We start from the raw sequence: 27,430 nt of genomic DNA, 5'->3' as shown, positions 1-27,430 counted from the left end.
GAAAGGATACACTCCTCTGACAACTCGAGGCTTCTCCAAACTCTCGGATCACCCCCTCCTCTCCACTTGTCGAGAAATCGTTATTGTCCGATGAACTGGCAGAGTTATCAAAAGTATTCAACCTTCCGGATGATAGTGAATATGAAATTCACCATCACCCGTTGAACTGGACGTTTGAGGTCTAACACTTGAAAATGTTACAAAAAAATGAATGCGAATGTGTACTTGAACAAGACGATTACGACGATGGCTGTCTGAGCAAGTCTCGTTGCAATGTCCTTGAAATCCCACAGTACAGTAAAGTCTCGTTATATCGATATCGGATATATCGATAGTCCCGGTTATATCGATACTATTTCTATGCACGCACGGACAAAATTACATGCAAACAGGGTCGGATATATCGATAGTCCCGGTTATATCGATATTTTTTCGGACTCCCTTGAATATCGATATAACGAGACTTTACTGTATTTTATTTATTGTATTCTAGTTGTGATTGTATTTATTATAGTACCTATGCTTGTCTGTGACTGTAATGTGTCCTTGGGAGCTTTGAAAGGCGCTTAAAATAAAATGTATTATTATTATTATTAAACCGTATCGCGAAAAATACTCATATTAAAATCGACGAGCATATACGAATGGAGCTGGTTTCAGAAGGTAAGTTTTAGACGAATATACTCGTCCACGACTGAAAAAAAGAATACGTGAAAAGGTGTATACTTGTTTATGCCGATGAGGGGGTTAATAGTTGATCCCAGTAAAATTTTCAGGTTCAGCTCTTTAGTCACCAATACGGCGGTGGGGAAAGCTTACATGTAAGGCCTTAAAATCCCTTCAGCGGCACATGCTCCAATAAAAAGATACATGAATAATTCTATTATACAAGTGCTTTACTCAGTTCAAGCTTTTGTGTTGATTGCCTTTAAGAAAGACAGAAAGATAAAGATGACTACGTACTGGGTTCCTAATTTGTTTTGCTAAATGGCCGGTGCACAATCAAGAGCAAAAGCCTGCTCTCAATCAAAAGCACTTACGACAGAAATAGTTCCCGCTTGAATGCCAAGTAAATGTTTTGCTGTTATCACAACAGTCACGTCAGGATAAGAAAGGAGTACATAAAGTTCTTTTTTTGTGTTTATTTGGAAGACAATCAATATAAAACACTGGCATTTTCTTCCAGAGAAATATGAAACCGTGTGTACAAATGCATCATTTTTTCCTCATCGATGTGGTGATACATGACACGGTAAGTCTGATACAGTCTTGTGTAAATAAAAGAATTAAATACCAACGGGCTGATACCGCACAAGTGCGGGTGAAAAACCTGCTTGTGTCAAACAAGTCAAAGTCGGTGTAATCCCTCCTTCCCTCCTGCCCAATGTATTTATGCAGAGAAATGTCAGACTCTTAACTAGTCTTGCGGACATGTGAATCTTTGCTGACCTCTTCATGCTAAAGACTGATGTGTTCCTGCACGTTCACCATTTCTTAACGGTGGAGAAAGGTTTAAAGGGATACAAAATATAAATTGTAAGGGGAGAGAATCAGGAACTTCCACACTACATACAAATATGCCTCACGCAATACAAAGGAAATACACAGGATCATTCCGCGCTGCGCAATGATGGTCATATAAGAGTACAGTAAAATAGGAAGACAAGAAATCGTGTAACAGCTCCAAAATGTGGATTAATGCAAATGTAAGGGGATTCACTAAACATTATAAGATACTATATACAGTTTCGTGTTGAATCAAATAATAATTACTCAAATTTATAATCCCCTGTCAATAAGTGTTGGCAAACATTAAGTTTGTGTGATCATGTCAGACGATTAATTAAAGTAAACTACAAAACAAAAACTTTAGGATAATATCTTTACTGTTGGAAAAACTATGACTCACTTTTCGTCCGTTTAGGCCACAGAGAACACTAACAGTAGGTTACTGAGAGTAGGAGGTGACGGTTTTATCAGGTCTGTTGCCACACCACATTTGCATTTACAGCCCTACTTAAAAGAAAATGCCTCCATTAGTTTCTTTTTCCTGGTCAATAGAGATAGCATTCAAAATAAATTGGGCATGTGGTTTTTCAAAAGGTCAAGAAACCAACTTGCCCAAAATGAGTACAGCATAGCTGTCAAGCTCCGGTCCGAGAGAGCCGCTATCCTGTTTGTTTTCAGTATTTCCTTCCTGCAACACTTTAGCGAACTCTGTGACAGCCTGATAGTGATCCCGATCTTTCCAATTCGGTGTGGTGAAGGAGGAAAACATCGAAAAAGTACAGGATTGCGCCATCAAGGACTGTAGCTGCAAAGCTGTCTAATACAGTCAACACGAACAGGAGTTCCGTTTTAGTCACGTGCAACCTTATGCAAGGATGTAGCTTCAAGCTGCGCGGAGTAATGAAGCAATGTTGCCTCGCAAACTGCGTTCTGACAACCTTCCCAGAGGCTGCGACTTCAAGAGGAAGCTAAGACGCACACCTCTTACCAGAATGTTTCCATCAGATACAAAAAAATAAGGTGAGTACAACTGGACCAGCAGTGAGTATTTTCGACAATGTTAGATAAAAAATAAATTCTGAGAAAATATTTAGCAAGGTATGTGACAGAATACCGCTATTTGAAAAATGCTTTTGAGATACAGAAATCTTGCAGGATTCGAATACTATATTATTGTAGAGTATTTAAGAAAGCAAAGGAAATGAGTCTCAATTCAATTATCTGGTTCTGAATCACCAACTGGGGGCCTGCTCTATCAACTATTAGATATGTAATAGTGCAAATGATATGGGGAACATAGTTTTCAAGCGGTACAGAAGAAAAGCGGCGCTAATTGAAATTGCAACATATTTTGTTGAAGCGTACGGCTTGCATATTGAAAGGCAAGGGCTAAGTTTCTTTGGCTACCATGGGGGTAGGTAAACAAACGGAACCGCACCTATGGAAAAAGGGACAATTGTTTGTTCTGTTTTTCTCCTTGACATTGTGAAAATCTGTCCACACTGGCTGAGTCAATTCAGCCACCATTGTTTTTTTTTCTAGTAAATGTTTTGATGCAATGCAAGCGTTGGGGGCTGCCGGAGGAGCAAAAAGTGAACCTGAGACATGTAATATGGAAAACCATGTCTTATATTGTACTTGGCTGCAGAGATTTGACACTTAGCTCGAAAAGTAAGCAAACATGACATCCACAAGTGATTGTTGGAACCTTCTTTCACCTCTTCATGGATCTGCTTCTGGGGTCTGGCGACCCGAACCTTTGGCCTTGATCTGGATCCAGGCATCTCCCAGTGCCTTGGCAAAGTGGTCATCCACTGAGCCTGTGATGGAGACAGAGTTGGATGCCGGGTCGGTCAAGGGCTCGGTGTCTTTGTAGTTCCTTCCGAGGCTCCGGCGGAAATGTTCCTCAATCACAGGATCGCAAACTGTGTTGGCTGAAATGAAATTATGGGTGCTGAAAACCAGACACAAACACGCTAGAGACAAAATGCGAATAGTTTTTGGGTAAAATATCAGGGTCAATCTTAACTCTTTTTCCAGTGGATTTAATTTAATCATTTATAAACTTGAGCATTCAATGTTTCAGTATTTTTTGTAGAACTTGCTGTTCTATAACAATGAGCAAAATTCACAGCAGGTGTTTGAGTCGTGGTCAGTTCTAAGGCTCTGCTTGTCTGTGGCAAGATGCTCATGCCACTCGGTGACACTCCCAGCCAGCACAACATTGATGTTCAGAAAAAGAAATGACTGGTGTACTGAGCAACAGACATGGTTGGCCAAGCATATCAAATCGCTTGTTTCTGTACAATATACGTGGGTCGGACTTCTAATATGCTGGCGCTAATGAGCAAAGCCCGTCTATAACTTGGGTGTCCATGAAGAAACGTTCAACCGTACTGTACATTTAAATGTACACAAAATGGTGGACTGCTTTGATGTCTTTGATCAGTATTGTACCATGGGACACACACACATACGATCGCATCCATAAACACAGATGCACATAGACCTCTCTGAATCATTTGTATGACTCAAAAATGGTGGGGTGTGCTTTTCCCGTGTCTATCATTGAGGTGAAATATACCGTAAATTAGTTTCGACTGCCATGTAGTGGACAAGAAAGGTACAAACTCTCAATCCGCAAATTTTCAATTTGAATGTGTTACTGAGTAAGTAGCCATGGAAGTGATTTTTGAAAAGGTTATGGGAAATGCATACTAAAACACCAGGGTTATGGTCGATTGAACATAGCCATTTGTAATGGTTGTCAATCTTTTACATTCTTTGTGCCTAAAATTTGGGACTGTGTAAAATATACTCACTGGAATGTTCAAAAATGTCCAGCAACACTCTCACCTTTCCCAGAATGATCTCTACTAACCATTCCAATCTGGTTTCCGCCCCCACTACAGTACAGAATCAGCTCTCTTAAAAGTCACGAACGATCTTCTTTTGGCAGCTGACACCGGTTTACTCTCCATCCTCGTCCTTCTTGACCGCACCGCAGCTTTTGACACCATTTCTCATTCCATCATCCTTGACAGACCTTCCTCCATAGTGATCACCGAAATGCTCCTACGTTGGTTCCACTCTTATCTCTCTGGTCGCTCTCAGTTCATCCAAATTAACTCCTTCACTTCAGAGTCCCCCCAAGGCTCTGTCCTGGGACCTCTCCTCTTTATCACCTACCTTCTCCTTGGCAATATTCTCCTTAAATTTGGTATACAATTTCATTGCTTTGCGGATGACACCCAGCTCTCTCTCTCCGGCAAACCTCTTATAAAACACCTCTCTTCCACCTTCTTCCCTTTCACTCTGCCTCTCTAAAATTAAATCCTGGTTTACCCATAAGTTCCTCAAACTTAACAGCGAAAAAAACTGAAATTCTCCTCGTTTGTACCAAATCCACCTTGAGAGAAGCGAACAGTTTCTCTCTCAATATTGACAATTTGACTGTTTCTCCCTCACATCAGGTCAAAACCTTCGGTGTCATCCTCGACAGCACACTATCTTTCCACTCCCATATAAATAACTTAACCCGATCAGCGTACTTCCACCTACGCAATATCAATCGTCTTCGCCCGTCTCTCACCCCTCACACCACTGCTATACTTGTTCATAGTTTTGTCACCACACGGATTGACTATTGCAATTCACTTCTCCTTGGTGTCCCTCAGAAACCTCTCCACAAACTTCAACTCGTCCAGAATTCTTGGGCCCAAATCCTCACCAGAACCTCATCCTTTAACCACATCCTCCCCGTCCTCCATGAGCTCCACTGGCTTCCGGTCAAATATAGAATCAACTTTTAAAAATATTTTCGTTATATATTTAAAGCTATCCATAACCTTGCCCCGCCGGATCTACCTGACCGTATTCAAATTTTTATTCGCTCTCATTCCCTCAGATCCTCTTCCTGCCTCCACCTTTGTGTGCCCCCCCTGCCCGTCTCAGCACGATGGGGGACAGAGCTTTCAGCTGCTCTGCCCCCAAACTCTGGAACTCACTTCCTCTCAACATTCGTAACATCGATTCTGTTCCCACCTTCAAATCCCATCTCAAAACCCACCTATTTAAAATTGTATTTTCTGTGTAGCTCTATCTATTGTTTCTATTCATAATTGTATTTGATTTATTGTATTCTATTTGTAATTGTATTTTATTTATTATAGTATCTACGCCTGTCTGTGACTGTAGTGTCCTTGAGAGCCATTAAAGGCGCTTAAAATAAAATGTATTATTATGATGATGATGATGATGATGATTATTATTATTATTATTATTATTACTCTTACTATTTAGAACTTTGACCCATTTTGACTTCCTGTGCAAAATTTCCGCTTCATTTTATTATTTGTCAATGTTTGAGCTGGGATGGAAAGATGCAAAAAAGATGAAATATTGTACATTATTTGATTTACAAATAATGTACATCAAATAATGTACAAATGACTTTGGTATTTTGGTATCATTCGTGTTTTGCTTTGAAACACAAATGTCTTCAGTACACAAGAAAAAGAAAGAAATGAACTTTTTAGTTCCAATAATCGTCCTTTGGGAGGGGACTGTATGCACAAAAATACATTCAAGAATGCACACACACGTGTTGCATTTTCCCCCTGTATTTTCGAGATAAAGTTAACTTCTTCAAATTACTTTTGTAGTGGCCTCAAGAAGTCTATGGTGCCATGTGGGTAAAGACGACACAAACATGCACAACAGAAGCATAGCGCTAAATCAAGTGTGACACCTAGTGGTAAAATACACATCCGAATTGCTTGGGCCTAATCATTCAAAGTCAACCTAGTCATTGTGAACATTTTCAACCCAAAAACTTACTTGTATTGGTGGAATGTTAAATATCGAGATGTAGCAGTTTTTTATTATCTATAAAGGGAGGGCCTTCAATTTACAACAAAGGGTTCTCTGAGGTTACAAATTGCACTGAATTAACTCGGTTGCGCAATGGCCGAAGAATAATATGTTGTCGATTAGCACAAGGAAGGCACATGCAGTTCCCGCCTGAATATTCGAGGTCCATTCCATGCAAACACCATATTTAAATTTGTTTCGACCAAAGGCCGCATGGCCCCCGGCTATCTCAAGAACGACTAGGTCAAATCAAGTACACCGTGTATTTCCGTGCAGTATTCTTGGTACATGTTGACTAGGTGCTTACCGTTGGTCTTTCCCTCATCAGAGGTTGAGCTCGGAGAGCAGCCATTCATATGACAATGAGAGAGTTTACAATGGCGGTTGCTTGCAGGAGCACAGGTAATAACAGAGGGGCGATTCTGAAGGTGAACAAAAACAACCTCATATATAAAAGACATTTTTGTGTGACGGGAAACAAAGTTGGAAGGTTGTGACCTATCTCCGTATGACTGAATGATTCAAGCACGTACTTGTGAGTAAGGAAGACATCTTACCTGCTGCCGCTCAACAGCTGCACTGACGACGGACCTGTCGCTGCCCCCAACTGCATTGTCAAGGCTGCTTTTGGTAAGAGCCAGCGGCTGATCCACAGCATAGCCTGAAATGGAAGCGTACAGATGGTTCCCATGAAGACCGTTGGAGGAAGAGCTGATGTGCTCCATGGGACTATGGCTCAGGCTCCAGTGTTCATTGCGGTTGTCCCCAGTAGAGGGCCGAGCCCTGAATAAAAACAAGAAAAATGTGATCTGAGTAGAGGCGGGTTAAATCAGGGATGTCCATTCGCTGTCCTTTGGGGCAGCTGTCCTGCCTGTTTCCCTTTCCTCCCTGATTCAAATGATCAAGATCAATATCTTGCTTCTTCGGAGCTTACAGAAGAAGCAATAGCAGTCTCTTGAATCAGGTATGTTTCAGAAAGGAGAGATGAAAAACAGGAAGGCCATCAGCCCATGAGTTTGGACACTCCCGGGTTAAATCATTTCATTCAATGGCATATTTGAACACATTGACTTCTTCAAACCTCAGCTTCTATGTGTAAATGAGGAAAATCCTTGTCGGACGTGTTAAACCAACTCCACCGCAAATGATATGTCAATTTCCTAAAATGTAGTGACTTGTAAATCTGTCAGGGCTTCAATTCTATTGGCGTTTTATAAACAATAAGACAAGGAGAATTCACGGCTATAGCTAAAATAACAAAAGCTTTAGGGAGAGCTTACAGGTGAGTTGCAAACAGTCTGCTCATTTTGGTCACGTGGTCGTCGTCACAATTAATTTGGTCCTTCGTCTGTTCATCATCGTACTTCCGTTTGCTGGGGCAGAGAGGGGGCGGCCCGCTTATGTTTGATATCGCAGCGGGCAGCGAGGGTGTCCTGGACTCATCTGTTGAAATAAACCATCAAATCTGAATCAAATATTACAAGAGGTGCGCGAGTATGTGCCACATTTAATATTTAAGTAAACTAATTAAGTCTACAAAAGGAGAGGTAGGTGTGCCCACAATGCAATTTCTACCCAACAGTCTCTTCCATACAAGATGGCAGTAACATCAATGGCAAGCGCCACCTTCAATAAATACGACAATACAGCACTGTGGTGAAGGCGGAAGTAGACGCCTAAACATGTCAGGTATTTGAACACCTACACTATCTGTAAGTAAAGAATCTGCTTTAAATTAGATATCAAGTAGACAGGATGGACTTAGTACAACGAGCACAGTGGTGAGTTTAACAGAACACTTAAAAGGCAGACTGACAAGCAAGACATTCAGACTGCACTTGACAGTGGGAAAGTCAAATGGAATTACCATCCAGACTTGTGAAACCAAGCATTATGTCGGTCAGGTTGCATTACAGCAATACATAAATCACAAGCGTGGCGTTTTTATGTAAGCGTGTGTGCAACACACAAACCCACGTTGCAAAGATCAAAAGAATTCTTCTTTTGCGGAGCCTATTATGTTGCAAAGATTAAAACGATGCAGAAAAACGGACTAAATGGTTTTATTTTCTAATAACATGATGAGAAACCTACCTCCAAAGTGCAGTCTCCCGATGTTGTTGTTCATCTTGTCCAGGTACTGAGAGTTCAACAGGTCCATTCTAGGCAACAGCATTTACACGAACAGGCTAGCTGCTAACATCAACGCTAGCAGGCAAAGCCGGCGAAGCCAACAAACTTCTTTCCTAAAGAATTGAAATTGTACAAATCGGTTGATTGGGGACGTGTTAGTGGGGTGACAATCTAAATACTTTAAGCACGGGAAGTGTGCATTACATGTGTTTTAAAGGCGTACAACGAAATAACAATCTGCTAATAGCTAATCCACCAGCTCACGGGTTTCACTTATAACATTAGGTTGGACCGGTAGTCGATGTGTTGCCATTTTAAGAATCGAACGTTTTAAACAGTTTCACAGTTAGCGGTCGAAGGTCTAACAGCGGGTGACAAACTTGCAAGCTAACTTTAGCATGCGTTCTAACTAGCCGCCAGCTCGTCGCCAACTTTGTCGTTGCTTTTGTTATTCCACCCAACAAAACACAACCCCGACGACTTACAGTTAAGCTGCGGTGCGTCCACTATGTCTACCAACACCAGTGTTGGCCGTCAGTAGAAACTGTACAAAAGGGTCAAGTTTCCCAAAAACATAATAAACCCAACTTGCGTCTCTCTCCATATGCGGACAAAGAGCTCTGCGTCACTACTCTACTACAGGAGCACCGCACAGCTTCCTCACAATTGGACATTCCCCGAGATTGTTATGTTGGTAATGTAACCTGCTACTCAAATAAGAGGTTTAAATGAGTTTCGGCTACACTTAATATTCATCACAGGTCTTGAACTGGTGTCATAAATTATCGAAGTGCACCGAGCGTTATGTCTAGTTTGGTTAATTACTCCAGTATTTCCCAACCTTGAATGATCGAAGGCACATTGCAAATCTCAGTCACAACACTGATAGAAAATGTCGCAAAAATTAGATTACACAAGTTAGTTATGTGTGTCAGTCTGTTTTTTTTACCTTAACATAGCTTCATGTCCAAAAACAGGAAAAATTCCGCCACTTTCAGAAGGATGCTGTCTCTAGACCACTTGATATCCTGCAACAAGCACTTTTTGTCACATTAATTGCAAATTAAAATCATTATAATTGTACAATCGGTCTGTATGCAATCTCTCAAAATAATATTTTTTTTTGTACCAAACATTCAAGTCTGTCTTACATGAGGGTGCTGACCAAAAATGTACATAAAACTATCACTTCTTCATACAACAAAGGAGGTGCAGAAAAGTTGTTAATCAGGAATAGCTGTCTCTGTCTTTTGTGTTGTTGTTATTATTTATTTTGACTTCTAGGTGGAGCCGCAAAAGTGGTTGCCTTAACAACTGCTCATATATTTAGTTTTTCGACTTATTTTTCCCCCTTTTGTCCTATGTTCATAACTTCGCTACTGTGAATCCAGAATGTCTCCAATGTGAGACGAATAAAGGATATATCATCTCATCTCAAAACATCCATCGCTACATCCATACATGCATTTTCCGATCCACTTTATTCTCACAAGGGTTGTGTTGGTACTGGAGCCTATCCCAGTTGTATTTGGTCAGCAGGCCGGGGGCAACCGAAACCGGTCACCAGGCACATACAGACAAAAATATAACCATCCACACTCACAATCACACCAAAGCACAATTTGGAGTGTTCAATCAGTATTCCATATGTGTTTTGTAATTTAGAAGGAAGCCAGAGTACCCGAAGAAAATCAATGCAGGCACATGGAAAAAAAACGCAAACCTCACAGGGTGGTTGGAACTGGAATCAAACCCTGCACCGCCTTACTGTGAGTCTGACATGCCTCCGAGTCGTCCACCGGGCGCCCTTTAATTATATTCCATTATACGGATTTAAGCAACTATAAGTGAACGCTGGCGCAAATGGCTGCCGCTGCTCATCCGCACACAAAGAAAATCCTGTGACTGTAAAGTGTCCTTGAGAGTTTTGAAAGCCGCTTAGAAATTAACGTTGTTATTATTATTATTATTATTATTATTATTATTATTATTATTATTATTATTATTATAAACATTGTTAGCTGAATAACTGACCCCCCCCCCAAATTGAGCATTGCTATTTTTTACAAAAGCATTTTTAAACTCTTGAATTTGATTCTATGGCATTGTGCTCTTTTTGTCTTATGTTGCCAATGAATGCGTATAAAATCTTCTGTATTCATTTATGCCTCATCTGCACAACTTTTTAGAGTACACTTTTTTTTCTTTCAACCTCAGTTGAGCCTTTAGGGACGTGTAATGATTACAGTTTGTTGTATTATTGATTTGTACCTTCTTTGCCTTGGCAACATAATTGCCAGAAGTGCTTTCAACAGATGAGTTTAATTTAATCCTCACAATTTGTATAAACATAGTCAACATTAAGAGTTGTTTATTCTTTTTAATTTTAGAGGAACTGCATTAAGGTGACGCCTTAATCTAAAACAGAACCTAAAGAAAAAGGTATACAGTGATACCTCGGCTTACAAACCCTTTGGGTCACGAACTTTTCGCCTTACGAACATTAAATTCCCGAGCATATAGTCTTGGCTAGCAGACTAGTTTTTGGCAGACGAACCAAACCACACAGCGCCATGGTGGCTGGCGGACTAGTTTTCAGAATCAGAATCATCTTTATTGCCAAGTATGTAGGACACACAAGGAATTTGTTTCCGATAGAACACGCTGCACTAGTATCGTTGTCAAAAAAACTGCTAAGTGGCACTATACAGTTCCATTTTGGCTACTGTTGAAAGACAGCAAACCACACGGTCGAACAGTGCCACGGTGGCTGGCGGACTAGTTTCTTTGAGTGTAGACGTGGTTTGTTATCGAGTGGATTACTTTTGCTATTATGGGACCAAAAAAGACTCCACCATGGGCTAGTGTTAAGTCGAGAAGGAGATCATCGAAAAACACGAACTAGGTGTGCGTTTATGTGACTTAGCGTCCCAGGACCAGTATGCTAAGTCAACCATTGCTACGTGTGGCTAAGGGTGTTTCTGTGTTGTCTAAGCAACGGTCTCGGGCAATAGAAGAGGTTGAAAAACTTCTGTTGATTTGGATTAATGAAAAGCAGCAACAGGGGACAGTGTGAGTGAGGGTATTATCGCCGAGAAAGCACCGCAACTTCACTCGGATATCATCAAGAGGCTACTACATCAATGAGCATCACAAAAGTAAATAAAATGACTTTATAATATACAATACAGTTTATTTCTTGAATAAAACTCCAATAGCACATTTATTACACATAAAATAAAGTATATTTTGTGTACTTTTAAGGCTTATTTAGTAAAAAATTATGTTTTATGGGCACCTGGGAACAGATTATTCTATTTTTTAATGGTTTATTATGTGAAATAAATGTTTGGCAGATGAACTTTCCGCCTTACACACACTTCAACAATCAATTAAGTTCGTGAGCTGAGGTATCACTGCACTTGTGTGTGTGTGTGTGTGTGTGTGTGTGTGTGTGTGTGTGTGTGCGCGCGCAGGGGTTTGTAATGTGCAAGATGCAGTCGTAAATTCATCACATTATGAAAAAAACTAATGAATAATAAAACATAAAACAGGGAAACAAAATAACAGAATTTAACTCTTAAAATATTCTAAAAATGGGACAAGTGTCTCGGTGGGTGACGACGGCACAGGGCAGTAGCCACATGTCCGACCACCCATTTTAGATTGCATAACTGAGCTTTCCAGACATACACAAACGTCTGCCAAGGACACACGGAGATGTATGAGACTGAGTGTTTTTCAAACACATTCACAGTTTCACTCGAAACACTTATATTTCCCATGGCTGGGGTGAAAAAAAAAAGAGAAGAAAAGAAAACACGCCTGATAGGCAGCATAAGGTGGGGGAGGGGTAGCAAAGCAGGACACTATGCAGTTAGGGAGAAGAGGAGTGGCACAGCTTCAGCATCCTGTGCAATGGCTGAGGATGGTGCCGAGTGAGCAGATTGGCTGAGGGAGGCTGTAACGTCACCGCCAGTGAGTGGGAGCTCTGAGGATGTTCCAGCAAGCTGGAAGGGAGCACATTCACTGGGAATTTACCCTCACACCTCAGCCGTTGTTAGCTGTGCAGTAAGCAGAAGAAGAGCTTTTCCACAACGCACCGCCGATTCGTTCTCCAGCCGCAGCCATGAATTATTTGCGACGACGTCTCTCGGACAGCACTTTTATCTCAAACCTGCCCAATGGCTACATGACCGACCTCCAGAGGCCTGACTCCGCTCAGCCTCCTCCATCCGCCAACCCCGCGCCTGCCAAGTCGCCCACAGTCGGGCCCACGCCTCCAACCGTTTCCTCTGCTCCGGAGAAAAAAGCTGCACCGGCTCAATCGAGCGGAGCCGGTTTCTTCAGCTCCATCACCAATGTCGTCAAGCAGACGGCCGCCTCAGCAGGGCTCGTGGAGCAAAGCTCAGTCACAACACCCAAGAAGTTCAAGATTCTCCTGGTCATCGATGAACCTCAGCAAGAGTGGTAAGTCAGGCAAATGCATTTGTCTCTCTTTAGCAGTCATCTCATGTTGTGCTTGATGGTCTCATGGTTTAATGCATGCTGGGATTAGAATGCAACTCAATTCTTATTTTTCCTCTGCTATTCTGGTGATTTTCTACAGTCTTCTAACCCATTCCAAATCATGTCTGTTTTTTAAAATGGATGTTGCACAGGTTGCATCGACGCTCTCAACAAAATACTGCAGTGGCTGTGACTCCCCCCACCCCCATCATCAATGGGGTTTCCCTCCATATAGACCACATGACCCGCTCCGCATGACATACAAAAGCACACACTACGCTGCAGCACGACACTGTACTTGTATAAGCGTACCGTTTTTTTATCGCCCTCTTTTTTACTGCATCACTTCGCACAAACTAGATGTGTAATACAAAGGGAAGGATGTCAGCATAACAATAATGAGGATCATTTACCCCCTCTTCCTTTTTTAAAAATTATTTACACCATAAATTAGTGTGCCATACAGACCACAGCATGTCTTAGAAATGTCAGGAAGCAGCTAGACTGAGGATGAGGCAGTCTCCCTGTGAGCAGAGAAGACCATTTGTCTTAAATAAACCTGAGTCAATGTTAATAAGATCAGCCCAACGTTGTGCATTAGCAATCTACAATTTGGCCGTGAGTAGAAAGCCACACACTTGCTGAGGAGAAAGGAAGAATATAATATCCGTACTGTTAAATGGCTCCAAGATGTCAAGTATTGTGAGGAAAGATGTGCAATGTGGCAAAGACTGTAACGTGTTTAAATATTTAAAAATGTTCAAAGGAAGCAAAAATAAACACGTGGGATGTTTCACAAGCGCAGAAAGGGCTTCAGGATTATTATTTTTCTCCCACGAGGTTTAAGGGGGTTTCGACCGATAAATACACGGGGCATGGGGGCATGAGAAAATCCTTCATAATTGTATTTTAGACAAAATGCTGAAACAACTTCACATTCACATTCAAACCTAAGTTAAATGGTCGTCAGCAACCATTTTGAATTCAAATTACTCTTTTTGGATTATTCTGACTTTTTCCTTTTCTTGCTTGCCAGCAGACTTACTGGTGACTTTTAGCCACTGTACATTGAAGCCAACACGGCACACCAAAATCAAAGCACATTTCTGAACAGTGGTGTACCGTCAGGGCCGGCAGGGCCTTCTCTGCTTGCCTAAAATTATTTGAATCACAGACTGATTAATTATATTTTGTCCATAAATTCTTATTAACTACAGTAATTCCAAATTGTCTTTCAGCTTCCTTTCATTGATTTCCCCCTATTGTTCTGCTTCCTGGTGTCAGTTTTCGTATTTAAGCATTTAACCAATCGCATTTCAGCCATCATTAGTTACCAGGGTCAGAAATCTCCTTATTTGGACGCCTTCACAATCAGTTATGTGCGCACTGACGCATCAAATGTGTCTATTAAACGGTTACTTTAACCCAGGGGTGTCAAAGTCATTTTTTGCCGCGGGCCACATTGTAGTTATGGTTTCCTCTCGAGGGCCGTTATGAATTTGGGGAACCCATTAGAATGTTTAAATCCCTTCAAATATTACATATAGAGCACACAGCAAATTAATGAATAACTCGTTTTCAAATCTGACGTCAAGTTGATTTGCTTTCGCGGGCCGAAAAAAATGATGTGGCGGGCCGGATTTGGCCCGCGGGCCTTGACTTTGACACCTGTGCTTTAACCAATCAGTTCGAGTTGGCAACTCCAGCCCTGCTGGAAGGCGCTGGTCAATGTCAGAGTTTTCGCAAACTATGATTGGCTAGTCACTTGATTGGCTGTTCACTAGCCAATCGTAGTATCACTTGCCGCTTGGGATAAGAGCATACCGGCCAAAGCTAGCACACTGTATCCGTAGCAAACTGCATAAGCAAGTATATTGTGTTGATTTAATAGCAGTTTTGTCAACCTACAATTGCTGAAGGAGGAGACGAAATGGTTTTGGTCGGACAATTACTGTGAATGCCATTTTCAAGACGGGCTTTTCAAGAAAACTTGGACATCATTAAGAAAGGTTGGACTAGCAAAAATGGCAAATAATATTGCAATTTTATTAGGTTATTATTGATGCTTAGCCATCCTTCGCCAATCATCTTCTCACTGGTGTGAAAGAGCGACTTCTGACCTCATATCATGAAACCACACGTTGATGGTAAAAACTCAGAACAGTTTAATGACAATATTTCTTTCTTCACATGTTATTTTCTGGCTAACTGTACCCCCTAGTACAGTACAGGACGTGTAGTAAATCACACCACACTTTTTTAATCGTGGCAGCTGTGGATTGATTACTACTAACGGCCTAGGAGTGACATGCACACTGCCCGCTACTGTTTCTGAATGCCGCAGCTCAGAACGAGTCACTTTAGTTGGTGAGATAAATATCTTTATGTTTAAATACTTCATACAATTCAGACAGCTATTTGATTTTGGTATCCCTTATACGAAGCACACTTGGGGGTTGAAATGTGCATATTCCATTAACTGACTTCCTCTTCTCATCTATTTTTAATGGGTGCTCAGCATTTCAGAGCGGGAGTCCTTCATGCCGAGTCACCAGGTTACATCTATGTTGGTGTTGTTTGTGAGACCTTTAACCCGGTGCACACAGCATGCTCGCCTTTAAACCTGTCACAGTTTCTTCCATTTGCACATCAGTCTTTGTGCATTGTATTGCAAGAGCAGTTTTTGGTTTATTCATTTGTGTAAACCGTTTTCTTTAAATGGTTTGATTAACATTCATTCAAACCCATTTGAGAGGTTTGTATTCTGGCCGTTCAATAACAGGACGAAAAGCACGGTACATATAGCTGCCAGCAAATGTATTGGAGTGACAGAATCTATTTTTATTACCTTTTCTGAGTGGCTTCTGTTCTCTAATGCTGGCATGCTTGTGCAGTGCCTTATGTCATTAGGCTGATGCAAAATGAGACCTGCTCAGATTAAAATGCTCCATACTGTGGGCCTCCATTCAGCCAAATCGATTTTTTAAAAGGGTTTTGTGGCAAAATGCACTACCAGTATTCTCTGCCGGATATCACAATTATGACAAAGCTCTTTGATTCGCAGATATTACAAAATGGTTACATGTATTGTGAATTGTCATCATTTAAAAAAGTGTCCTTTTATGGCACAAACTGTATTGTTCTTCTGTGACATGCAACATACACAGTGGTGCTCGTACAAACTGCAATATGTTATTATTCATAGTGATTTGGTTAAGCAGTCTGTCATCAAAATAAAATCCCCTGGATCAAATAATGAGCTCAGATTATTCTGCATGGACTTTTATTTTGTTCCAGGATGATTATGCTATAAATTGCTCTACTGGTGGGAGGAGAGCATTAAACTGATTGCCAAGGTTGGGATTTGTTTTTATTACCCACTACACGATGAGGAGGAAAATAAGACTGTAATATTTTGATCACGTCGCAGAGGAGAATGTTGGCTGGAATCAAGTTTGACTTCAACCAACCAAGACTCATGCTGAAGAGTCAACGCTCGATCGGCTCAGTGGGATGTTTGACTTCTCAGCCCAAATTATCACCAACCTCTCCTTGTGATTTATGTCAGCACTTGATCATAAAACATTTAATTACATTGCATAATGTGAGTGTCTGGATTGTCAAATGTTAAACCACTATAAATCAGGTCCCGGCTCCTTTTGTTTATGATCTCATTTTTGATTCAGGTCAAGTGAAACCGTATTGATTCCACCGACAAATAAATAATGCAAGTAAACAGCTACAATCGTGCTCTCTCCTGTCCTGTGGTGTGCATGTAAAAGGCACCTTCAGCACCATGTAGGACAAATGCACAAGCAGCATGTAGAGAAATATTTTGGCCAAAAGTGTGTTTGGTAACTCAACTGGAAGTGAATGAAAATGAATGTAAATAGAAATCCCAGACTTTACCATCCAGTCTTACTATGTTACAATGTTTTTGTGATGACACAGTCTGTCTCATAACTATGTAATGCCCCACAAAAAGGTTTGTTTGTTTGTTTGTTTGTTTGTTTGTTTTTTACCCCCGGTGATTCCCTCTTTTTTCCAACAAATTCAAACTAATCTCCACATTGCAAATCGTTTCTGAATGAATTATTCAGCTTCAGTACCACAGTAATTAGGCAGGAAGAGCAGAGTACATGAAAGCAGATCGCGAGCACTCCCAAAAGAGAGCAAATGTTTTCTGACGCATCATATGGATAAGGATTACATAATGTTTCTTCAAAGAGCTTTTATCAGTGCTCATCTGTACGCAAAACATGGAAACCATCTGAAAAATCTCACCATATAGCAAGAGGAGAACATTAAAGAAGCACTTTTCCTTCCGGCACTTCTTTACTCACAGCATTTTGGGTATTCATTAAAGGACAAGTGGAACAATGAGTTGTGAAGCGCAGTTTCAAATAGGGAAATCTGTAGCGAAGGGTGTGGTGAAGAGTAAATGTTTTTTGTCTATAAATGAATTTAATATTGTATATTGAAATAAAAAAAATCTAAATCACAGCCCTGATTCTGGTCTGTATAAAAGGCAAGACATATTTTGCCGTTTCCTCCAGTCGCCTGCTCTGACGGTTGATCTTGGTGTACCAGATACGAAGGCCTCCATGTTGTGTTAGCACAGGGGTGTCCAAAGTCGGTCCTCGAGGGCCGCCGTCCTGCCTGTTTTCCAGCTCTCCCAGTAGCAACGCACCTGATTCAAATCATCAGGACCATTTTGATGCTGCTTCAGAGCTGGCTGATGAGCTGATCATTTGAATCAGGTGTATTGCTCCTAGGAGAGCTGGAAAACAGGCAGGACAGCGGCCCTCGAGGACCAACTTTGGACACCCCTGTGTTAGCACTATCCTCAATTCGACCTGACTTGAATTGGATTGTTTTTTATTTTTATTTCCCACCATGTATTGATCTCTTTTACTGCCACTTCTGTGTGGGACTATTTAACACTGCATATTCTGAACCATTCACTCATTTGGTGTACAATGTGCAGGCATGTGTCCTTGACAGGTTGGATTTCAATGTGTGGAATTTTGCATTTGAACCCATGCAATTTCTTCTTTTTGCCATTTGAAATGAGCTGAAATAATTCATGATGTATTTATACTGGCCCACTGTAAAATGTCATTATAATGGCAGATTTTTTTTCTTCATACTTCTTCATATTTTCCATGCGTTTCAACTCAGGGCCAAGTTATTCCGAGGCAAGAAAATCCATGGAGACTATGACATCAAAGTGGAACAGGTCAGTTTGACTACATCTCTCTGTCTGGAAAAAAATGTTGACAAGTCAGTCTTCAAGTGCCAATGTCACCGTGAACTCTTCAGGCAGAGTTCAGCGAGCTCAGCATCATGGCTCAGGCTAATGGGACATGCAGTGTTACAATGCAGGTTTTCAGAAATGGCACCAAAGTTGTCAGGTATGGGAATTTACCACAGCGCTTGAAATTCAGTGTATGTGTCGACGAAGTGTGGTCACATTGATGTCTCTCATTTTCTAGGTCATTCAAGCCAGACTTTGTGCTCATTCGCCAGCACGCCTTCAGTATGACCCAGAATGAAGATTTCCGCAACCTCGTAATCGGTCTGCAGTACGGAGGTGTTCCGAGTATTAACTCAATGGAGTCCATCTACAATCTGTGTGACAAGCCCTGGGCGGTAAGGCCCTTCAGCAGTTATACACGGTGTTGCCCTCGGGCACAGGTGTCAAAGTCAAGGCCCGGGTGCCAAATCCGGCCCCCATAGCCTTTTTTTCGTCCCGCGAAAGCAAATCAAACTCATGAAATTCCATGATGCTTGCTGAAGTCTGAACCAAAATTTCAAATTGTCAACTGTAGACCACAATAACAGTCATTATTCTTCAGATTTGAGAACTAGTTTTAGTTCATTAATTTGTTGTGCGCTCTATATGTAATATGTGGAAGGGAATAAACATTCTAATGGCTTCCCTAAATTCTTAACGGCCCTCGAGAGGAAACCATAACTACAATGTGCCCCGTGGCAAAAAAAGGACTTTGACACCCCTGTCCTAGAGCAAAGCAGCAGCGAGATCGCTTTTAAAAATATTTTCTTTATTTTTCCCTGTGCCCAGTTTGCTCAGCTGATCAACACATTCAGGAAGTTGGGTGCTGATAAGTTTCCACTGATTGAGCAGACCTTTTACCCAAACTATAAAGAAATGGTGACAAGAGCTGCAACATTTTCTTGTATCATGATGTGACATTCACTATTATCTTGCCACTGAACAGAACACTGAAATGATACCTCTCATTCCCTATAGGCGAGTTTGCCCTCCTTCCCTGTGGTTGTCAAGATTGGCCACGCCCACTCTGGCATTGGAAAGGTTTGGTCGTTACAGGGGGGGCCGGGCTGTTGCGCTGTAAACATGACATCGGAACTATTTGTAGGTAAAGGTTGACAATCACAGTAAGTTCCAGGACATAGCCAGTGTCGTGGCTCTCACCCAGACATACAGCACCACTGAGCCTCTCATTGAGTCCAAGTATGACATCAGGATCCAGAAGATTGGCGCAGACTACAAAGCCTACATGTAGATTTGACTCCACTTGCATAGCTCAAATTAAATAAAAAGGGATGGGAATTGTTGTAATGTTTAGGCCTTTACACCCTAGGAGAACATCTATGTCAGGCAACTGGAAGACCAACACCGGCTCGGCGATGCTTGAACAAGTGGCTATGACTGACAAGTGAGTGATCAAAAATGAAGCCAACTCTTCAAAACAAAGGTGGCCATGGAGAATGTTTTTTTTGGGGGGGGCGGGGGACACAACAACTGATGAACAGATACTTGTACATTACACAGCTGGACCACATTTTTTCCTAAATTTTTAAGTGCAAATGCAAGTAAACTTTTTTACATGATTTTTATTTGAGTGCACATGCAAAATCTGCCATGTTTTTTTTTAATAGATTTGGTTATCTTTATGAATTAATGGTTCCGAATTTACTATATTCACTATATTCGCGCGCCCAAGTATTATGCAAGATTTCACGAGTTAACCTTATCAAGGAAAAAAGAAAATATCTCCAAAACTTGTGCTCTGACACTAAGAAAAAACATTTTAAAATCTGTCTCAAAACCATCCCAGATTTAAATTTGCTCTTGAAGCGTGTGATTCGAAAATGAAGTTAGATTGTCGTCAGAAATTTGAGCTTCAGTTACGTGAGTGACGTTTTGAATTGTGTCTCCTTTTCACCTTTCAGATACAAGCTGTGGGTTGATACGTGCTCAGAGATTTTCGGTGGTCTGGATATTTGTGCAGTCAAGGCCATTCACGGGAAGGATGGAAGAGATTACATCACAGAGGTACTGTATGAGTCTTACAACTGACGGGATATGTCGAGAATCTTTCTGAACAAGAAATGCAATTCGGTCAAACACAGGGGGAAAGCCACAGAGCCAGAATCATAAAACATTTCACGTTTGCTCTATTTACAATCCATCAAAGTTAATTCAGCCTGGGGACTGAATGCAAACTCCACAAAGGAAGGCCAGAATCCAAATTCAAACTGGTTTCGAACTCTGAGCAAGATGGCTTTAACCACTCATTCAACATGCCACTGAGATTTTTTTTTAATTTTGTATTGATTTATTTTATTTACAAACTATATCTACAGCTATATTAGGAAGTTGTTAACACATGATATGTAGATAGCTGAAAACACGTCCAAGACTTGGACCATTTTAGGTCATTTAGAAGTTAAATGTGCAGTAAATGTCAAGGTGCCTCAGGTGCTAAAAAGACTGACATACTGTGTACAAATTCACATACAGTTTTTGGACAATCTGGCCCTTTTAAACTCATTCACTGCCAGGCATGTGCAAAAATGTGTTCACCCCAGTGTCCCTCAAATTCCAGGACATACAGATTATTGAGGTTTAGGACTACATAGACATTCAATGCAGCGTAAGAAACCTTAGACTATGTTCTTTCATCAAAAAAAAGAGTTAATTCCTAAATTATATGTCTCTGGAGTTATATGATCTTGAAATGAGGGTGGCTGTCCAAAATACAATGCAATACATACATATTGGTTTATAATGTGCTTTAACACAAGCTGAAGCTGGAACAAAGCTCTAACATGAAACAAGAGGAAATGCTGCCCTCTAGTGGAAAGGCGAAAACATGGCCAGACATCTGGCCAGCACTTTATCGGCACCCAAGCAAGAAAAAACAAAATCCGAATTCGAGAATGGCATTCTACATCATATTTCAAATATATTTCTCACGTCTTTCGCCTGATCCCCTGCAAAATCCAATTTTTGTTGTTGTTTTTGCTCCCTATGAAGTGTTTTAAATTTTCAGCCGCGTTAAAATATCTTGTATGTGGACAAAATGGAACGGATGGCATACTGTATGCAATCAATGTGATGCAGGTGGTGGGCTCATCCATGCCCCTGGTGGGGGAGCACCAGTCCGAAGACAGACAGCTCATATCTGACATGGTGCTGACTAAAATGAATCAGATGGTGGAGAAGGAGGCAAACGCACACCGAAAACCCATGACCACACAACCATCCCAGGTAGATAATCTCACATATACACTGTAAAAATAATAATAATAATAATAAAAACCTTGGTGCACTCATAATTTCAAGGCAGCAAACTATGATAAAATTTTAAATTGGGCAATTCAGCTAAATATTCACGGTTTACAGAAGTGATGGCACGTGTTATTGGCTGCTCATGTTAAACAAACTCAGTAAATTGTTTTGGAGCAGACTACTTGTTGTGGTAACGTTGTTCTCATAAATGTCACACTTATCTTGCTCCAATTCAAATGAATATTTTAGTGCAAAAAATATATATTCCAAGTTGTATTTTTTTACAGTGTACTTGAAGATATTGGCTCAGATGAAATATCATTTTTTACAATGAGGAAACGTTTTTGATCCTGTCAGGGTACAGGGCTGAAAGGGGAATTAATCGGTGAGAGCATGAAGAACGGAGCCGGCCGCCCCCCGCAAGGTTGTCTGCAGTACATCCTCGACTGTAATGGTGTGGCTGTGGGTCCGAAACCAGTGCAGGCCAATTGATTGAGCTAAGAGGAGACGCAGGGACCTCTCAGAATCAACCCAAAAATGAACACAAATGTGTGTGGATGCCGATAGTTAGGATCACAACTGGGGGACCGGGTGCTCGGCTCATTGCGGCCGAGTGGCGCCCTGGACTGTCTTTTTAACTCTATGCAGAGTTCTAATGTACTGTCTATTTGTTGATTTGTGTGCTTGCATCGGTCACCTATGTTTCAGTAGCTGTGGATTTTCTTTCGAGCTGCTGTGAATGATGTAACAAGCAGATTGTGCCTACACTGAGTTCAATGCCGCTCTGTGCTACTTGTTTGACCAGCTGTGAGACTTTTATTTGAAACTTTATACTTAGCCTTGTAGCTTTCGGTAGTGTTCAAACTGTGGAACTTAGTTCTTAATATTCATACGATATGGCATTGGTTATTATTTTCATACATATAATGATAGATATTTATTTTTGTTTTGCATGACTGATACCTAAAAGCGAAATTCTTGTAACAGTGGTTCTAAGATGTGTTCCCTGTAATACTTGCAAATGCGTCATAGATGTGACATACACACTCCATACCAAACATGCGTTAACACACTGATCTCCAACAAAGATATACACAGTTTGGATTATTTTTGTTATCTATCGCTTGTATTGTCCTGTCGCGGTGAAGGCGGGGGAAAAAAAGACTATTTATTGTAAACAAAATGTGTAATTAACTTATTCACTGCCAGACGATGTGCAAAACTGTGTGTAGTCCAGTGCCAAGGTTTTTGTCATTTTCACTCAAATTGCAGAATATTGAAGTTTAAGACTTCATGAACATTCAATACAGCGTTAGAATCCTTAGCCTCTCTTATTTTATCAGAATAAAATAATTAATTCCTAAGTTATGTGGGTCTGGAGGTATCTGAGTTTGAAATGGGGGCTGCTGTACAAAATACAATACATACATATTGATTTATATCGCGCTTTAACAATAGCTGAAGCTGGAACAAAGTGCTAACATGGACAAAAGGCAAATCCTGCTTCTCCCTCGTGGAAGGTAAAAAACATTTCCAGAGGTCTGACCAGTGCTTTATCTGTACCCCCTGCAAGAAAAAACAAAACCCGAACAAATTCGGGAATGGCAGTGAATGAGTTAAAATCCAAAATGTTACATTATATCATGAAAGAGGTTGTGCAGGTGTCATTGCACAGACATCTTAAATATATTTTTACCATTTTGAGCCAAAGATAAGATTTGAATAACTCTAGTACTTAATTACCCCATCGTGCAAATATACTCGTAAGGTTCCAAATAATCCTGCAGTTCGACATGACAGGAGGGCCCTCAAGATAATAAGCGTTTGCTGTTTTCAGCTTCTTACAATGTGTCCAAAGTAAAATCTACCACAAAATGTCCTTCTGTGGACATGCACTGGGCATATGTAATGGTGTTTCCATGACAACAGTGCAAGTGCTCTGAGCATTAGCTTTGACTTCTTCCTGCTCAATTCCCCCCTCCCCCACCCACATCCCCAGTGGATTATACGTGCAATATTTATTTCAATTATTATTATAATAATTATTATTCTTATAGAATTATGTTGAAATCGACATCAATCTCTTCCATGCAATTGATTCCAATAGTTATTGTCACCCAAAATACTCCCTGGCAAATGTCACTACTGCTTGTTTCATGTCCTGTGGCCCATTCCGTTTCAAGCTAAATGGTGATGCAACTGAAATTGCAACCAAATCATCTGAACAAACAAACACATTTGCACAAAGAACGACCATGATAAAAAGAAATCTGTTGTGCAAGCCCTGTGTACAGTGCGTTTCCAAGTTGTATCAAGTATTTCTGTGAGTGTATCCTTGTACAAGCCATGCCTGAGGCTTTATGGATGTGTCGTACTGTTTACTAGGAAATATGCCATGACATTGATTCCAATGGGAGCACACGTTGCAGTACAAAGAGTCTGGCTGATGAAAGGGGACGTGTTTTTTGGCCTAATTGTTCAGAGAAAAGCTATTCAGAGCTGCGCAATCGTGAATATGAAGATAATCGTCTGTAAAAGGTGCTCCTGGACTGTTTAAACCTTGACTGGAAGACAATATACTGTGGAAAGATCCATAAAGTTTAGACCCCTCTGTCAATGGCAATAAAGGTTCCTTTGCACTGGAGGAAAACAAAAACGGATCCATTTTCTTTCACATTATTTGCTCCCGTGATTGCACATGAGCCTGAGATGATAACAGCAGGGTTTGGGAAAAAACTGTGATTGTCAACCTTTAATGGCAAAACCTCAAACAAATATGTCTGAAGCCATTAGAAAACAAACAATAAATGAGAGAATCAGTTAGTGGCTACATGCATCAGATGGTGTGGATGGAGGGAATTGTCTCCGGCTTGCTGCAGTCACACTCCCAGACACCAATTGCAGTTTATAGCGGGTTTTTTTTCTGGACGGCCCACACGACTTCCCTAATGAAAGCTGAAGCCAGTGACAAAAAATGCATATTCCGACTAGCTATCTATTAACTATGTCCTTGAGAGTTTTGAAAGGCACTTATAAATCTAATGTATTATTATTAGCTGTCTATTAACTAGCTCGCTAGCTAGCTTTCTATCTATTTGAGTTACTTCCGGGTTGAGTGAACGCTGGCGCCTGTGGCTGCTGCTGCTCACCCACAGAAAAACTTATCCTGTGACTGTAAAGTGACCTTGAGAGTTTTGAAAGGCGCTTATAAAAGAAATGTAATATTATTATTATTATTATTATTATTATTATTATTATTATTATTATTATTATATGCGAATAAAACCTCTAAAGATGGAGGACACTGATTTGCTGTGGCGACCCCTTGAAGGGAAACGCCGAAAGGAAAAGAAGATTATTATTATTATTATTATTATTATTATTATTATTATTATTATTATTATTGTTGTTGTTGTTATTAAATACATCAGGTAATACATAGTTTGCCATACAGGATCACACACAGGAATGCTCCTTGAGCTGTAGAATTTGTGATAGATAGTAGATTGATAGATTCCATGTCAGTAATGCTAAAGCATCATACAATGCATTTTTGATCCTATGTGTACTTGATTTCATTTTCTCATCCTCTGGGTGACCACCACTGAATGTTTATGAGACAATAGATCATTCAAACCTGCATACACTGCACTCACCAAAAGGGCCTGAAAGAGGATTGGGATTTTTTTTTTTGCAAATGGCAGATGGAGCATCTGACTGCCACTGTGAAATCTACAATTAACACTTTTAATGGATCTGATCATTAATTAGAATTGGCAGCAAGTGCTTCCTGGGGTTTGGAAACAACCAGCTATTAAGCTTGGCTAAATACATTTTATAGCACAGTGAAAAAAGGAGACACTTTCTGCCACCTGCTGGTATGGCGTACACACATGTTAGCATACGACGGCTGCCATGTACTCGATTGTCAATTATGTGACTGAATTTAATGCATGTTTGACTGCATTCCTCTGTTATGGGCATGTTAAGTAACCCAACTTGGGAGTTTCTTGTGCGGGACGAAGGTTCGTTGGCCTGGCTGTTCGAGAGTCAGCGCCCCGGGGCTGCGGTCCCAGAGGAGGATAATGTTAACTAGATCGACTGTCAAATGTCCATTCTTACTTGTTGGGTGCATCTGATCTCTAGATCTGTTCAATCAACATCACCTCTTGTCTGAGTCTTAGGCTTCACCACTGGTTCCATCTCACTCTGCTCAGTTCCATCCTTGGCTTGGCAACTGTCAGACGCCTCATGGAAAAGAAGAACGGCATCTTCTTGGGGCAACTCAAGCTTCTGGTTTCCTTGATCCCCTTCAGAACTCTTCAGTCCAGTTTGGTTGGCCCGTGCTACACAACTTCTTACTCGTACCACCTTCTCCATCTCGGCTTCCTCTTATCCTTTCCACTTCAGCAAGGCGTAACGATCCCACCTTCTTCACGCAGGGTGAAACGATCCCACCACTGCCACCAATTGTCGTGCGGCGATACAGCAAGCAGGTGGAAAGAGGATAAAAGTTCACTCAGCTAGATGCAGGAAGGGTATCGTGAGTTTTCTTTATTTGAAGTTGATATCAGCTTTCAACAGACCACAGGTAACACCGCTCTCCAGCTTGTCCTTTGTCCCTCTTCTTCCTCCTCGAAGTGACTGGCTCAGTCTAGTTTTAAAGGTGCTTCACCTGAGCTTCTGGCCAATCAGATCCCAGCGGCAATTGGCCATTCCCAGGTGGTTGCAATCACCTTCTCAATCAGTCTCAATCAATTAGTGGTCGCCCAACTCTGTTTTGGATGGGGAGAAATGCGCACCTTTCTCCCATCCAAAATCCAGAACACACAAAATTATTTAACATTTCTTTTGGCATCATGACATCATTCACACCCTCTCCTCAGAGTTCAGACATTCTTGTAAAATAATCAGCAATAACATTTGTTGTCAGGGCAGAGAATGTCATATGTGACAGGTCCTATTCTCCTAGTCACAGCGTATGGGCCCTGCCACTTTGCCAGTAGCTTACTTGATCCCATATGCAACAATATTAACACCTTCTGTCCAGGGTGCCAATCTCTCCCTGATAAATTCTTGCCGTTATTCTCGCTGGAGATCCTCTTCCAGCTTCTGACGTTCTGCATCTTCCGCTTCTTTCTGGAATTCTGGGTTCAGAAACCATGGGAATTGCAGCTTGTCTTAGATGATGAAACTGTGGAGGTTGGGCATGTTAAGTAACCCAACTTGGGAGTTTCTTGTGCGGGACGAAGGTTCGTTGGCCTGGCTGTTCGAGAGTCAGCGCCCCGGGGCTGCGGTCCCAGAGGAGGATAATGTTAACTAGATCGACTGTCAAATGTCCATTCTTACTTGTTGGGTGCATCTGATCTCTAGATCTGTTCAATCAACATCACCTCTTGTCTGAGTCTTAGGCTTCACCACTGGTTCCATCTCACTCTGCTCAGTTCCATCCTTGGCTTGGCAACTGTCAGACGCCTCATGGAAAAGAAGAACGGCATCTTCTTGGGGCAACTCAAGCTTCTGGTTTCCTTGATCCCCTTCAGAACTCTTCAGTCCAGTTTGGTTGGCCCGTGCTACACAACTTCTTACTCGTACCACCTTCTCCATCTCGGCTTCCTCTTATCCTTTCCACTTCAGCAAGGCGTAACGATCCCACCTTCTTCACGCAGGGTGAAACGATCCCACCACTGCCACCAATTGTCGTGCGGCGAGACAGCAAGCAGGTGGAAAGAGGATAAAAGTTCACTCAGCCAGATGCAGGAAGGGTATTGTGAGTTTTCTTTATTTGAAGTTGATATCAGCTTTCGGCAGACCCCAGGTAACACTGCTCTCCAGGTTGTCCTTTGT

The 27,430-nt window shown here is 41.2% G+C and overlaps 2 protein-coding genes and 1 long non-coding RNA gene across 3 annotated transcripts; 2 read left to right on the top strand and 1 right to left on the bottom strand.

The window, feature by feature from the left end:
- Positions 1–1,127: 1,127 nt before the first annotated feature.
- Positions 1,128–9,158, bottom strand: LOC148902995 (transcription cofactor vestigial-like protein 4). The gene is made up of 6 exons (XM_088994613.1): positions 9,000–9,158; positions 8,476–8,627; positions 7,662–7,824; positions 6,939–7,164; positions 6,689–6,803; positions 1,128–3,443 (listed from the first exon to the last, which is right to left on the bottom strand). Exons 2-6 carry the CDS (start codon positions 8,555–8,557, stop codon positions 3,232–3,234), a joined length of 798 nt encoding a protein of 265 aa, XP_088850739.1. The 5' UTR covers positions 8,558–8,627; positions 9,000–9,158; the 3' UTR covers positions 1,128–3,231.
- Positions 2,408–5,755, top strand: LOC148902996 (uncharacterized). The gene is made up of 2 exons (XR_016114727.1): positions 2,408–2,529; positions 5,417–5,755. It is a non-coding gene; the product is annotated as an uncharacterized LOC148902996 (long non-coding RNA).
- A 3,295-nt stretch (positions 9,159–12,453) lies between the features above and the next one.
- Positions 12,454–24,243, top strand: syn2a (synapsin IIa). Its single transcript, XM_088994601.1, has 11 exons — positions 12,454–12,984; positions 18,205–18,262; positions 18,346–18,437; positions 18,519–18,675; positions 19,109–19,198; positions 19,298–19,360; positions 19,425–19,567; positions 19,650–19,724; positions 20,242–20,344; positions 21,416–21,562; positions 21,941–24,243. The coding sequence occupies exons 1-11, from the start codon at positions 12,644–12,646 to the stop codon at positions 22,073–22,075; spliced, it is 1,404 nt and encodes a 467-aa protein (XP_088850727.1). The 5' UTR covers positions 12,454–12,643; the 3' UTR covers positions 22,076–24,243.
- The last annotated feature ends 3,187 nt before the right edge of the window (positions 24,244–27,430 follow it).

This window comes from Hippocampus bargibanti, linkage group LG01 (assembly GCF_051943395.1).
Source record: "Hippocampus bargibanti isolate YZ-2025 linkage group LG01, ASM5194339v1, whole genome shotgun sequence".
NCBI classification, from domain to species: domain Eukaryota; kingdom Metazoa; phylum Chordata; class Actinopteri; order Syngnathiformes; family Syngnathidae; genus Hippocampus; species Hippocampus bargibanti.
This window is presented reverse-complemented; position numbering and strand designations above follow the sequence as displayed.